The 15,952-nt window shown below is 44.0% G+C and overlaps 1 protein-coding gene across 1 annotated transcript in view; it reads left to right on the plus strand.

Annotated features, from left to right (window-relative positions):
• Positions 1-15,268, plus strand: part of AIFM1 (apoptosis inducing factor mitochondria associated 1) — a 42,114-nt gene extending 26,846 nt beyond the window's left edge. The window contains exons 10-18 of the mRNA XM_077283401.1: positions 6,150-6,226; positions 6,306-6,414; positions 6,514-6,621; positions 6,724-6,812; positions 8,018-8,158; positions 11,582-11,724; positions 12,171-12,295; positions 13,190-13,389; positions 14,879-15,268. Of these exons, the coding sequence (XP_077139516.1) occupies positions 6,150-6,226; positions 6,306-6,414; positions 6,514-6,621; positions 6,724-6,812; positions 8,018-8,158; positions 11,582-11,724; positions 12,171-12,295; positions 13,190-13,389; positions 14,879-14,950 (1,064 nt within the window). The 3' untranslated portion in view covers positions 14,951-15,268. The remainder of the gene's footprint in view (positions 1-6,149; positions 6,227-6,305; positions 6,415-6,513; positions 6,622-6,723; positions 6,813-8,017; positions 8,159-11,581; positions 11,725-12,170; positions 12,296-13,189; positions 13,390-14,878) is intronic.
• Positions 15,269-15,952: the final 684 nt, after the last annotated feature.

Consider the following 15,952-nt stretch of genomic DNA (forward strand, 5'->3'; position numbering starts at 1 on the left):
GTGCAAACCACCCTTGGTGGTGAAGGGGTTAAAAGACCCGATGGACAAAAAAGCCGAGGTTTTCTTAAAAAACTCCTGGGAAGCGGCAGGAGGCGGGCTCAAACCAGCTGTCGCGGCCACCTGCACGGCCCGCGCGCTAATGGTGTGGCTCGAGCACTTGGATTCCCAATTAAAGGAGAAAGTCTCAAGAGACACAATTCAAAAATCAGTGTCCGTAATGAAAGGTGCAGCAGCCTTTTTGGCGGATGCATCGGTAGATTCGGCCAGACTAGCAGCCAGGGCTGCCGCCTTCTCAAACGCCGCAAGACGTGCTCTGTGGCTAAAGTGTTGGCCAGGGGACCTTCAAACAAAAACGAGACTGTGTTCAATACCCTGTGAGGGTGAATTCTTGTTCAGCGCAACGCTAGATGATATCCTCGAGAAAGCCGAGGACAAGAAAAAGTCTTTCCCTGGTTTCCCCAACCAGTCTTACAGACGTTCCTTTCGGAATAAAAAATTTATGCGGAGAAAACCTCCGAAAGGGAACAAAGAAACATGGGAGGACAAAAGAAACAAAACCAGAGGTTTCCTATTCAACAAACCCACTCCCGATAATAAAAAAAACTCAATGAAGGTGTCCCCCAGGTTGGCGGGAGACTGACCGGGTTTCTTCCAGCCTGGGAAAAAATTTCAAGCAGTCCCTGGATACTAGGCATAGTACGAGAAGGGCTCAAGCTAAAGTTCCGCATTCCCCCCAACAACCTCTTCATGGTGACACCGCAGAGACAGTCTCAAGAACAGTCGGCTCTCCAGGAAGAAATTCTAGGCCTAGTCCAGAAGGAAGTTTTACAGGAAGTCCCACACCAGGAAAGAGGCATGGGCTTCTACTCTCCCCTCTTCCTCCGAAAGAAGCCAGACGGATCATACAGGACGATAATAAATCTCAAAAAATTAAACAGTTTTCTCGAGATCCCACACTTCAAAATGGAGACAATAAAATCTTGCGTAAAAATACTCTTTCCCAGGTGTTTCATGACTGTTCTAGATCTACGAGATGCATACTATCATGTACCGATCCACAAGGATCAGCAAAAGTACCTCCGGCTAGCAGTGAATATCCAGGGGGAGGTGAAACATTATCAGTTTCGGGCCCTCCCATTTGGGTTAGCTATCGCACCCCGGGTATTCACGAAAATAATGTCGGAAGTGATGGCTCATATACGGGAACAGAATATCCTGATAGTTCCCTACCTGGACGACCTCCTTGTAGCAGGGACATCATTCCATCACTGCAAACAGCAGTTGGATTTGGTTATGACTTCTCTGTCAAGCCTAGGTTGGCTGTTGAACCTTACCAAATCCAAAGTAGTCCCATCACAGGTACAGGAGTACTTAGGGATAGTCCTCGACTCAACCACACAAGTGTGCTATCTTCCTCAGGGGAAGATTCAAAAAATGACACAGGCTGCGGTGCAGTTGTCAACATCCCCAGTCACCACGCTCAGAAAAGCCATGTCCCTGCTGGGCTCCATGACAGCCTGTATCCCGGCCGTACAGTGGGCACAGTGCCATTCCCGGGACTTACAATGGGAGACTTTAAGTTCAAGCCTGTGTCTGGGAGGAAATTTAGACGGGCAGTTAAGTATATCACCAACTACGATACACTCCCTACAGTGGTGGGCGGACCCGATAAATTTTACCAAGGGGGTCCCTTGGGCACTGCCGACAGAAAAGATCCTAACGACGGATGCAAGCCCCTGGGGGTGGGGTGCTCATGTAGATGGTCAGGTGGCACAAGGGAACTGGAGCAAAAATCAAGAGCTAACCTCATCAAACATGAAAGAACTGCTAGCGGTAAAACTCGCTCTAACACACTTTCTAAAAATCCTCCGCTCCCACCACGTAAAAGTCTTCTCAGACAATCAGGTAGTGGTGGCATACCTAAACCACCAAGGGGGTACCAGGTCGCAAACACTGATGGAAGAAACCCGATCCATCTTTTATATTGCAGAACACAATCTGAAGTCCCTAACAGCCCTTTACATAAAGGGTTCAGAAAACCAGACCGCAGACTTCCTCAGCAGAACACGCTTGAAACAGGGGGAGTGGGAGCTGAAACAGTCGGTGTTCAACCAAATAGTGAAGCGTTGGGGAGAGCCAGAAATAGACCTATTCGCGGACTATCAAAACCGGAAAGTGAGAAAGTTCTGCTCAATCGATCCCCGGGGAGGCCCAGTAGCTCTGGACGCTCTTACAGTCCCCTGGAACTATCGTCTCTCCTACGCGTTCCCTCCAATATCCCTCATTCCCCTAGTCTTGAGGAAAATTCGGGAGGAGGGGGCAACAGTGATAATAATAGCTCCATTCTGGCCTCGCAGAATATGGTTTTCTTGGCTGAGAAAGATGTCCATAGACAGCCCGTGGGTTCTACCAGACACGCAAAATCTGTTATCCCAGGGCCCAGTGTGTCACCCCAGGGTAAAAAGCCTACATATGACAGCTTGGCTTTTGAAAGGAAGCTATTAAGCAACAAAGGGTTTTCATCCAATCTGGTGTCCACATTACTACAGAGTAGGAAACTCGTAACCACCAAAATATATGGCAAAGTGTGGAAAAAATTCATGTCTGTATCGGGGGCTGACCCAGCGGGGGAAATCCCAATAGAAAAAATTCTCGAGTTCCTGCAAAAGGGTTTGGAAAAAGGTTTAGCTACAAGTACTCTAAAGGTTCAGGTAGCAGCCTTGGGAGCGCTGTATAATTATGATCTAGCCAGAAACCGATGGATCGTGAGATTCATCAAAGCCTCGGGTAGATCAAGACCTGTTCCTTTGCATAATGCCCCTCCATGGGATCTAAACCTTGTTCTAAATGCGCTAACCAAATCTCCTTTCGAACCCCTGGCAGACGCGCCCCTAAAGATTCTATCTTTGAAAACAACACTCCTAGTGGCCCTAACCTCAGCCCGTCGCGTTAGTGACATACAAGCATTGTCCGCGTGTCCTCCCTTCACTCAAATTCTCGAGGACAGAGTCATTCTAAAAACAGACCCGGCTTACCTCCCAAAAATCGCATCACAATTTCACAGGACACAAGAGATCTTCCTGCCCTCATTCTGTCCCAACCCCAAAAATGAGGGAGAAAAAACACTACATACCCTTGATGTTAGAAGGTGCTTACTCCAATACTTGTCAGCCACTAGGGAGTGCAGGAAGGATAGGGCTCTGTTTGTCTGCTTCCAGGGTCCACGGAAGGGACAGAAAGCGTCAAAAGCTACGCTAGCGAGGTGGATAAGAGATGCCATCGCCCTATCCTACTCATCCAGCGGGGCGGCCATCCCGGAGAATATAAAAGCGCACTCGACCAGAGCAGTGGCATCATCCTGGGCGGAAAGAGCTGGCGCTTCAATACAACAGATATGTAGAGCGGTCACTTGGTCTTCCCAGTCTACATTTTTCAAACACTACCGCTTAGACTTGACCTCCTCTGATCTCACCTTTGGTCGAAGGGTTCTAGAGGCAGTGGTCCCTCCCTAAAAAGTTACAATCTATGTAAATCTCTCCGTGGTGCCATCATGGGGATAGAGAAAATTGTAGTTACTTACCGATAACGGTATTTCTCTGATCCCATGATGGCACCCGTATATTCCCTCCCTTTTCACACACAGGTGTGCACATGATAATAATATTGATAATTAGTTTAGTCACGGTGCCTCTGTTAAGTTAAATTGTTAAGCTTAATTTGCGTAAATATTTAGTTGCAGCTGAAGTTCTGTATAAGGCTCTGTAAACCAACTGATGTGGGAGAGAGGTACGCCCTTTTTCACCTGTAGGTTTCCTGTCCCTGGGGGCGGACCCCTCTCTCCGTGGTGCCATCATGGGATCAGAGAAATACCGTTATCGGTAAGTAACTACAATTTTCCCGCTCCTCGCGACGCTCCAGTGACCGCTCCATACATTGCGCTCTCGCGAGATGATGACGTAGCAGTCTCGCGAGACCGCTACATCATCATCTCGCGAGACCGCAATGCGCTCTTAGGACCGGAGCGCGTGAGGAGCATCAGTAACTGCTTCGCCTGCATCCGGGGGCCAACGGAAGGTGATTATATAACTATTTTTTATTTTAATTCTTTTAAACAGGGATATGATGCTCACATTGCTATATACTGTGTGGGCTGTGCAATATACTATGTGGGCTGTGCAATATACTATGTGGGCTGTGCAATATACTATATGGGCTGTGCAATATACTATGTGGGCTGTGCAATATACTATGTGGGCTGTGCAATATACTATGTGGGCTGTGCAATATACTATGTGGGCTGTGCAATATACTGTGTGGGCTGTGCAATATACTATGTGGGCTGTGCAATATACTATGTGGGCTGCGCAATATACTATGTGGGCTGCGCAATATACTATGTGGGCTGCGCAATATACTACGTGGGCTGCGCAATATACTACGTGGGCTGCGCAATATACTACGTGGGCTGCGCAATATACTACGTGGGCTGCGCAATATACTACGTGGGCTGCGCAATATACTACGTGGGCTGTGCAATGTACTACGTGGGTTGTGCAACTGCAATATACTGCGTGGGCTGTGCAATATACTGCGTGGGCTGTGCAATATACTGCGTGGGCTGTGCAATATACTACGTGGGCTGTGCAATATGCTACGTGGGCTGTGCAATATGCTACGTTGCAGTGCAATATACTCCGTGGGCTGTGCTATATACTACGTGTCTGTGCAATATACTACTTGGCTGTGCTATTTACTGCGTGGGCTGTTATATACTACATGGCCGGCCGCGAACAATCAGCGACAGGCGCAGTCCGGCCGCGAATTGGCGCTGGATATGAACCACGCTCCGCTAATTGGTCGCGGCCTGCCGAATCCTGTGTATTCAATGTATTATTCTAAAATCTTCATAAATAAACTACATACATATTCTAGAATACCCGATGCGTTAGAATCGGGCCACCATCTAGTGTGTGTGTGTATGTATGTATGTATGTGTATATATATATATATATATATATATATATATATATATATATATATATATATATATATATATATATATATATATATATATATTATGCAACTGAAAACCTTTAGGCTGGGTCACACAGGCAGGCCGTAGTGCTCTAGTGGGAATAAAAAATGTGAAAATTTAATAAATGTTCAAATTAATTAAAAAGTTTGATTCGCTTTTCTCCAATTTAAAAAATATATCCGTATTGGTGTAACCATGTCCACAAAAGTCCAGTCTGCGAAAATCTAAAATAAATGGGATAAAGAAAAAACAAAATAATCCAGAATTGTTGTATTTCTTTCACCGCAATTTCCTTCAAAATCTACAATAAGAAGCCATGAAAATGTTGCATGTGGACCAAAACTGTCAATAACAACAGGTTGCCGCACAAAAAAGCAAACCCTAGTGCAGCTCGAAGAAAAAAAAGTCAGCTACAAGAAGTAAATTTTTCTGATTTACAAAGTTCTGAAAAAAATTTTTTTTTCAACTAGTAAAATGTAAAAAAAACCCAAAAACCTGTATAGTTATTTTAGCATTCCCACAAGCTTCGTGTTGTTAGATCTGATTTTTACTGCAACAATCACTTGTGAAATAACAAAACCAAAAAAAAAGAAGAATGGTGCAAGTGCGTGATTATCTCCATTGTACCAAACTTGGATTTTATTTTTTTTTCTTTGTTTTTAGTACAGTTTACGGTAACGCTAATGGTGCCATTTAAAGCGACAACACGTCCTGTAATAAACAAGTCCTGCGTCAGCTATGTTGATGTGAAATAAAAGAATACAAGAGCATAAAAAATCCCTTGTGAAAAGGTTAGAGAGGAAATCTAGACTTTCAAACAAGACTGTAGCCTGAGATAGTCCTCTTGGAATTGCATGTGGGAGTGTTAGTGGCTGACACATCTTGGGCTGCGTGTAAAGATGAGATGCTAGGCTGAGATACAGGCGTTAGTAGCCAGGACGGCTCTCGTACATTGTCGCACGTTGGGCTACAAAAGCTTTCAGCCAAGCTGCACCCATTTTCAAAGAAGGCCCTAACCATCAGGCAAAAACTACAGATTGTTTCAACCACATGGTGATGTTTTTTTTCTGGATTGAAAAGTCTCCCCCATTGTCCTTATCGTTTCCCCTTCCAGGAGGAACCCCGCGTAACCTTCCTGCCATAGAGCGGGCTAGTGAGGAGGTGAAGAAGAGAACCACGCTGTTCAGGCGGGTATGCTCCTATTTATACATCACATGGAAGGCGTCTTTCTTGTTAGTTTCAACCGTTTTCTGACCATGTGCTTCTCTAGGTATCTGATTTCCGCTCTCTGGAACGCCTTTCCTCCTCGGTCGGCTCTATTACCATCATAGGGGGTGGATTCCTTGGAAGTGAACTGGCTTGTGCCCTGGGAAGAAGAGGTGAGATTAAAAAAAAGTTTTTTGAGGTTTTCAGTTGAAAGTATGACTAAAAGATAAAAAGTTTGTTTTACATGATAACCTTTTTTTTTTTTTTAACAGCACAGAAGTCAAATCTTGACGTTATCCAGATGTTTCCTGAAAGTGGCAATATGGGGAAGGTTCTCCCCGAGTATCTAAGTCACTGGACTACTGATAAAGTTACCAGAGGTGAGTCTGGCATCTTAAGGTCTTAAAGATCTGGTGGTCAGTTTATTACAGATTTTTACTTTTCTACATTTTATTTCTTCTTGTCTTTCGTGTCCTGTCTAGAGGGCGTTAATGTCATATCTGATGCCGTTGTCAAGTCTGTCACCTACAAAAGCGGGAAGCTTCATATTTCCCTAAAGGATGGAAGACAGGTAATGCAACACATGGTGAAATATCAGGTTTTAAAGTGATTTTATGTTCCAGAATGAATGGATTCTTTCCTAAACTCATAGGCCCTGAGTAAGTGGGGATTGTGCCTCTAAGAGAAGGAGTACATAGCTCCACCCAACTCATCCTTATTCCAAATCATCAAAATGCCACTTTTTGGGGGCAATAATTGAGAAAAATGCATTTGATAGTTAATTGTCTGTTCTTGAAAGCCGCTCCCCCGCTTCTTGTCTTCTGACTCTTATCTATTGACTATTAGAGCAGCTATCTCCTTTAAATGGCCACGTAAAAGTGACGTTTCGCTCATTCATCATGTGATCGGCGGTCTGTTTACACTGCACGATTAGCCGAAACCGAGCGCTCCTAGAAACCTTAATTCATGATAATCTTGCAGTGTAAATAGACCCAAAAAGCCATGCAATAGTCCACTTTTATTCATTTGTATTCCTCAGCTATACTGTAGCTCTCACCACTCTTCTTTTTTCCCACTCCTCACTTTTTCTTAGTTGGTCACTCCACTTTTAACTCTCTATGTTCCTTAAGACTGGATCTGGATCTTAGTATTCGGGCCTGTGAGACAAAATTACCTTTACATTATCTGTTAGTATCCCCGCTGCCTTGTGTTGCTTTCTTGGAAATAGTCTGAAAAGAAAAAAAAACAAAGTCTCTTTAGGTGAAGGCTGCACCAAAAGTGTAAGTCTTTAAATAAGAAGCATTGAAAAACTCAGAATACTTAGGGTTGCAGTAGCCGGACAGAGCCAAGACTGTCCTTTTGTGGCTGGTATAAGTCAGTATACTACAAAAAGTCTGGATTACACTGTTCCATTCTGTGGTGTCTGGTTAGAAAAAAAATAAAATATTGTCTGCATGGTATAAATGTTATTAGCATGGAAGTCCCTGGTCACCGATACCAGTGTAAGAAATTCTTCCCAGCCTCCATGATGTATATACAAGCCGGGAGCTGTTCCTGATGAGGACGGTAAAATTATTGAAAAAAAACCAAACATGTGAATAGTCCCTAAAATGGGTCAGCAGCTGGCATGGTTGGAGTTATAGTTTCACAACACCTGGAGTGATGCATGTCGCTTTAATTATATACATAGATACACAAAATATAACATTTTTATATCCGTTTTGATATACTTTTTTTTTTCAGATTCTTGACATTCGTCTTTCTTTCCTCCTCCAGGTTGAAACCGATCACATTGTGGCAGCCGTTGGTTTGGAACCAAACACCGAATTGGCAAAATCGGGCGGTTTGGAGCTGGATGGGGATTTTGGAGGGTATAGGGTTAATGCAGAACTACAGGCTCGCAACAATGTGTGGGTGGTGAGTTTGTTCTTTGGGTGATATTCATTTTATACATTTCAGATAGTGTTTTTCTCCAAAAATATTTATAACTGTGAAAAAGTTTTTTGTTAGCCTACTTCATTGGGAGTATACAAGACTAGGTCTAATGCTTTATTATTACTGTTATTTATTATTACTATTTTTGCTATTTTTATTTTTACATTTTAATGAAAAAAAAGCATATTCGGACATATTAAAGGGCTAGCCCAGCTCTGCTCCCTTGTGCACCAAGAGGCGAGCACGGCAGGTGATGTCGCACATCTGCCGGGATGGGTGTGCGTCCCAGCACGTATCGGTAGACGTGACTTCACCTGCCGGACTACCCCTTCACTAAATGCTATTCCTCTGCTGCACATAAAGGGCAGGTTCTGAGGTTATTCTGGTCAGACAGCATAAAGGAGATAGATTGTCTATGGGTTTCGCTGCGCATATCTCGCACTTGCATCAAACTAAAGTCTGTGTCCTACAAAATAAAATATTTTTTTCTATTGACTTACTACAATTCAGGATCGGGCCATTTATCCCTGTTCCTGACCGCACACATTATTTGTAGGGTTTTCGTATGGACAGTTTAGCCCCTTAATCGCTGACGGTCCTCATTCTTTCATTGTAGTTTAAAACTGCGATCGGGAATAGATCTATAGCACCCCCCAGAGACCTAAAATATCTGGGGTCCCACCTACCAGGATATAATATACATGATTGCCGTTATTCAATGAATAGCAGCAATCACGCAAAACAAAAAGGGTGTCCTCTACAAAAATCATTTCTCCCTTCTAACATTATATAACTTGTCAGAGGATAGACAGATTATGCCCCAATCGCCCCTCAGTACCACTATCCCCCTGGCCCTCCTGCTCTCTTCACCTGGCCATCCTCTTCCTGTTCATAAAGAAAAATGGTGGGCGCATGCTGAGATCTGTTCGCGGGCAACAGCAGGGAATTTTCCTATTGATTCCAGATTTTTGATCACTGTGATAGGCTCTATCACAGTGATTAAAAGTCCAATTAGTAAATCATCCCTGCATTATCCCCTTACATTAATTTTTTTTTTTAATTAAAAAATATTTATTTCATTATTTGCCATTAGGGTTGGGCTCTGGATTAGGGTTGCCCTTAAGGCTAGGGTTGTTCTTGGGGTTATAGGGTTGGGATTAGGGTTAGGGTTTTTACAAAAGTTAATATAAAAAAAAAAAAAAAAAAAAGAAAGAAAGTGACTATATGACGACTGGTTTTGAGCGCAAGTGCTCGCCACTCTACTTTGCATCTGGTCATCGGGTATGCACAGAGTATCACGGATTCTCGAGTGTCATGCTCGAGTCCCTGCCCCGCATGTTTTGAGGCTGTTAGACACCCAAATAAAAACAGGGATTGTCCAAACTGGAGTAGCGTCACTTGCGCTCAACACTTCTGACGAGAGATTAAATATGACAAACCTAATGTTATCAAATTCTGTGTCGTACCTGGATAAGATTCTCGAGGGGTGTAGTTTCCAAAATGGGGTCAGTTGTGGGGTTTCTGCGCCCCTTAGGGGACGTGCAAATGTGACATGTCGCCCACAATCTGTTTTGGACAATCTGTGTACCAAAATTCAAATGTTGCTCCTTCCGTCCAAACAGAACTTTTTTTTTTTTATTACATGCGTGGTATCACTGCGCTCGAACTAAAACTGGGTAACAAACTGTGGGGTCCACTTTTTGGTGTTGTGTCTTGCCTTCTGTTTAGGAAGTTTGGCTGTGACTGATAGCCGGCGTCCCGTTCCCACTACACTATGGAGTAATAGGTTAGAACATTACTGCAGGGTACACGGCGGACCACCCAGATGTCTTAACGCATCTGGGGTGCATTTATACTGCACGATTATCATGCAATTAGCGCCGCTAGGAACACTCATTTAAAGATTAAGTGTAAACAGGCTGCCGATCACCTGCCGATTGAGCGAAACACTCGCTGGGTGCAATGGTATTTTGGTCTGGACAGAAGATGATTGTTCTCGGCAGCACAGGTCCTGTTTACTCCAGACAATGGGCTGCCGAGAACAATCTATTACTGATTTTTCATGGATCATTTCCTGCGCATCTCAAGCAGGTTTGACCTGTCTGTAGACTATTACACCACCGTGTCCCTACTTTTTTTTTTCCAGAACTTCAGATGGAGCCACAAACATGTGGCCCCAAGGTAATGTGAGCGTAGAAACAGACAGATCAGGAGAGCAAACATCCTCTGATCCCTTATTGAAAAGAAAAGAGCCTTAGCTGTACAATGATGAATGGCTATAGATTAGTGTTGAGCGAGCATGCACTCTGATCATACCTGAGCATGCTCACATACGGCTATATACGAGCATGCTCAGATACTGCTATATACGAGCATGCTTAGATACGTCTATATATGCGCATGCTCAGATACGTCTATATACGAGCGTGCTCTGACATGGCTATGTACGAGCGTGCTCTGACATGGCTATGTGCGAGCGTGCTCTGACACGGCTATGTGCGAGCGTGCTCTGACACGGCTATGTGCGAGCGTGCTCTGACACGGCTATGTGCGAGCGTGCTCTGACACGGCTATGTGCGAGCGTGCTCTGACACGGCTATGTGCGAGCGTGCTCTGACACGGCTATGTGCGAGCGTGCTCTGACACGGCTATGTGCGAGCGTGCTCTGACACGGCTATGTGCGAGCGTGCTCTGACACGGCTATGTGCGAGCGTGCTCTGACACGGCTGTGTGCGAGCGTGCTCTGACACGGCTGTGTGCGAGCGTGCTCTGACACGGCTGTGTGCGAGCGTGCTCTGACACGGCTATGTGCGAGCGTGCTCTGACACGGCTATGTGCGAGCGTGCTCTGACACGGCTATGTGCGAGCGTGCTCTGACACGGCTATGTGCGAGCGTGCTCTGACACGGCTGTGTGCGAGCGTGCTCTGACACGGCTGTGTGCGAGCGTGCTCTGACACGGCTATGTGCGAGCGTGCTCTGACACGGCTATGTGCGAGCGTGCTCTGACACGGCTATGTGCGAGCGTGCTCTGACACGGCTATGTGCGAGCGTGCTCTGACACGGCTATGTGCGAGCGTGCTCTGACACGGCTATGTGCGAGCGTGCTCTGACACGGCTATGTGCGAGCGTGCTCTGACACGGCTATGTGCGAGCGTGCTCTGACACGGCTATGTGCGAGCGTGCTCTGACACGGCTATGTGCGAGCGTGCTCTGACACGGCTATGTGCGAGCGTGCTCTGACACGGCTATGTGCGAGCGTGCTCTGACACGGCTATGTGCGAGCGTGCTCTGACACGGCTATGTGCGAGCGTGCTCTGACACGGCTATGTGCGAGCGTGCTCTGACACTTCTATCTATACACTATTATAGATGTGCTGTGTATTATGTGTTTTGTGCTCTTCTAGGCAGGGGACGCGGCCTGCTTCTATGACATTAAGCTTGGCAGGAGGCGGGTGGAGCACCACGATCACGCCGTAGTGAGTGGACGTCTCGCAGGAGAAAACATGACCGGAGCCGCTAAACCTTACTGGCACCAATCCATGTTCTGGTGAGTGGCGACAGAGAGGAAATGTGCTCAGGAGGAGATAGCCGCTGTCCGTGGGCACCGCAGTGAGGTGGCATTTTTGTTGTTACTATTTTTGTTGTTACATTTTCTTATTAATGAGTTTTGGATGATCTGGAGGAGGGACAGGCTTTGCAATATGTAACAGTTATAGGCTGCATGTAATGTCGGGGCAGATCTGCTGCACATTTATTTATGCTGGTATTTTTTTATCATGTTTACAATTTAGCAATTTTATTTCATCCGTCCTTAGTTTGGTGCTGTTCATATTTGGCCCCTCATTCATGGTGAACATTAGTGAGCCGTTTCATGGATCACGAGTTCCAGACTGCATTTTTATCCAGAAACAAAGATTTTATTTTTATTTTTTAATGTTTTGTGCTATATGATATAATCCAATAAAGTGTAATCTTGACATTTGCCTTCTTCAGGAGCGACCTGGGCCCTGACGTCGGCTATGAAGCCATCGGCATTGTTGACAGCGCACTTCCTACGGTCGGAGTGTTCGCCAAAGCGACCGAGAAAGACACCCCGAAAAGAGCCGCAGAGGAAAGCGGTGAGGAAGTGATGAGAAACCAATAATGAGCACAGTATAGTCAATCCATTAATCCTTCGCTGACAATTTTCTTTTTTTTATTTTTCAAAATAATGGCTGAAATGGAAAATAAATGCAATTCCACTGATTTGTTTTTTTACGGCGCCCATTGTGTGGTAACCGTGATTCTCCAGGTCACAACATTTTCAGCGAAACAAAACTTTTAGAGCTTTTATCTTTCTTTCTTTACTGATTTCTGAATTTTTTTCACCACCTAAACACAAAAAATAATTTGGGTTTTTGTCTTCATTTTCCTCGACCTGTAATGTTGTTGTTTTTCCGTTAGCTAGGCAGTGTGAGCGTTTGTTTTTTCCATGACAAACTGACAGATGTATCGATGTCATTGATTTTTATTGCATTGTTTTTTAAGGCAAAAAACGCAATTCTAGCTTTGATTTTTTTTTTTTTTTATGGCCTCTACTATATGGATGGATTTTCTTTTTTTGTTTAGATGGGCTGGACTTTTATGGATGCAGTAATATTGTTGATCTGTCTATTTTTTATGGGGAAGAAGGGGATGATTTTTTTTTTTTTCTTTTTTAGACTTTTAAAATTTAAATTTTTTGCTTAATTTTTTTTAATCCCCTTAGAGCACTTATGTTATATAATACTGCAGCGCACAAGTACAGTATTTGTGTTAGAGTAAAAACCTCATTGGTGTGCGCTTATTGTATACACCAGGTTGGCTGCTTTTGTTCCCCCCTCTAAAAATTGCAGATGGCAGACCGGGCCATCCATAAAGGCTATAAATCTGTACATTAATTCTGCTAAAAATATATTAAAATCTTTTCAATCGGCCAGATATATCCCATGTAACTAGTGATTATAATAAGTGGCTGTCACTATGTGATGTAGGCACTGGGATCCGCTCCGAGAGTGATGATCAAGGTGCGGTGCAACCAGTGAGCGCCGCCGCTGCAGCTGCTCCTTCGCTTCCCTCTCCGGCACAGCAGGGTGATTCTTATGGAAAGGGAGTTGTCTTCTACCTACGAGATAATGTGGTGGTAGGCATCGTGCTGTGGAACGTCTTCAACCGCATGCCGATCGCACGCAAGGTATGGCTGAAAGCAGTTGGAGGGTTTTGTTTTCTTTCGTCTGTCATTCGGGAACAATGGATATAATATTTTAGAATTTTGTTTTATTTTTGTTTATTTTGCAATAAAAAAATGCCAAGAAAAATCAATTAGACTGATAAAACAAAAAGTAATTCTCACTTTCTTTCAGGGTCCGCATCAATGTTATTACTTTACACAGTATCACACCAAACCCTCAACCTCCGCCATATATCTAGGAGCATTCACACAGACTCTGATTTTTAGGGATCCTGTTTTCGGACTCTGGTTCTGTTTTAACAAGGGTTCTGTATCTTTGTACAAGGCTGCTCTCACATGTTTGTCTATACATATGCTCAATTCAACATTCAACCCATTTAACCGTTTCTCACTATGACACAATTAAGCCACACTGTAAGCTGTTTTCTTATCTTGCTTTTTCTCATGGGCCTTCACTTGACGACCCCCAACTATAGTTTCCTTCACCCTTTCCAGTTCAGTCCTGACTGCACAATAAGCCTAAAGGACAGCAAGAACTGACTGACTAGATAACAGCCGCCAAGGGATGTTCCTTATTTGCCCCTTGGTTTAATCCAGTTTTTCCCAATCTCCAGTCCTCATAGACCCCACGGGTCATGTTTTCAGGATTTCCTTAGTATTGCTCAAGTAGTGGAAGTATCATCAAGGCATCAGGAATTGTCTCACCTGTGCAACACTATGGAAATCCTGAAAACATGACCCATGGGGTCTGCGAGGACTGGAGTTTGGGGAACACTGGTTTAATCGAACCTCCTTAAACGACCACTGGTTTTCTCAAGGGGGAATATTTGCCACAACCTGATCAGACTTTGCTTAAAATTAATGCGTGAGATAACCTACTAGAAATATCTGCCAGCCCCGCTCAAGCATCAACCCACACAGCATACCAGGAGGCCAACCGATTCCATCACCAAACCATTAGCAATTCCGTAGCTCACCAGCTACTCCATGAATTGTGCTCTAACGTGAAATACCAAAAAAGAGGCACAAATTGCATCAAAAATGCACTGGAAAAGTAAATGGGGAAAAAACATTATGGTTGACGAATGTACCTAATGTTGGAGACAATCTCTTGTTCTCTACTGCCTTGATTTCATATCCCCTCCCTTCTGCCTGAAAGAGGAGTAGGAAAAACTTACTCATCCCTAGAGATCCGTTACTGCCTAATTTTGTGCTCTCGTAAAATGGCTCCAAAAATCCTGCTTGTTAGGAGCTTTTCACTACCCCGTGGTAGCACAGCATGTCCCCTCCACTTCGCTTCACTGGCCATTACTAGTCTTTTCCTAATCCCTTACATAATTTATGTGCTTTCTGCAAGTGTCCACCAGAATATTAGGTCTCTCATTACTAAGTTGGACGCCTTTTGCCCATTTTCAGCATTTTCTAGTGTTCATATAGACCTCCGGATCCACCGTCTATCTTCATTGTGTGTCTTTGTGATTTACCTTTACAGATAATTAAGGATGGCGAGCGTCATGCCGACCTGAATGAAGTAGCCAAACTCTTTAACATCCATGAGGAATAAATGGTTTGATGAATGTTAAGAAAAAAATCAAGCTTCAAGCTCATAAAAAAAGGAATGGAACTCATTGCGCCTTTCGACATTTCAGTCTGGTCAGATCAGAAGTTATCTTGATTTCTGTAGAACATCAAGTCTAGCCAATGTATAGACCGAAGGAGCAAATCTGCCCATGTGCAATACACCGTGATAAAAATGATGGCTGTAAATGTTTTCATGTGTGATCGATCTTTTCTGTGGTTAAAGTAAAGAAATCTGAAAATTGTTCTTGTTTGAGGACTGTATAAAATATGAATCATTTGTAATAAAGGTTTTGGAAATTCATCTACAAGATGCAAATGGTTTCTTTTGTGTGAGTGAAATGTGGAAATCTAAGATCCTGGCTGTTATTACGGGCTTTAGTCGCAGCAAAAAAAGTACAGCAACTGCTCACCGAGATGCTCAAGGAGTAACGGGACCACTTGAGAGTTTGCAGAAGACGACGACGCTCCATCATTCCAGAAACACTAGTAAAATACAAATCACAGAATCCATCCGCCCGAGATTCATGGACTTGGTGCTTTTAGCCACAGCCGAGCGTTACCCGTTCACCTCCTGGAGGTTAATTATATTGGAACTACATGTGCCACAAAGAATAATGACAATGAATTAGGCATAAAATACCAAAGGTTGGATCGATGCCATGCTTGTTGTTTGTCAGATCTATAATGCATTACTTAATACAGGTAAGTATCATGTTTTGGAATCTGTGTGGATTCCTTGGATTTTGAATGTGGTCTATAATTTTTGAGTGCTGGAGCTTCTTGTCTTGTTCTTGTTTTTAGGCTTGGACTCTTTTTTTTTTTTTTTTTTTTTTTTATAAAGAATCACCCCCTGATACGCCTCTGGAAACTTGTACAGATGTTTAAGATTAACAGTGGCTTTCAATCGATCTTAATCACCATTGTAGCATAGCTCCTACAACGTGTCTTGGGGGACACTCGCTGGGCACGGGATTAACACACTCCG

This window comes from Ranitomeya variabilis, chromosome 2 (assembly GCF_051348905.1).
Source record: "Ranitomeya variabilis isolate aRanVar5 chromosome 2, aRanVar5.hap1, whole genome shotgun sequence".
NCBI classification, from domain to species: domain Eukaryota; kingdom Metazoa; phylum Chordata; class Amphibia; order Anura; family Dendrobatidae; genus Ranitomeya; species Ranitomeya variabilis.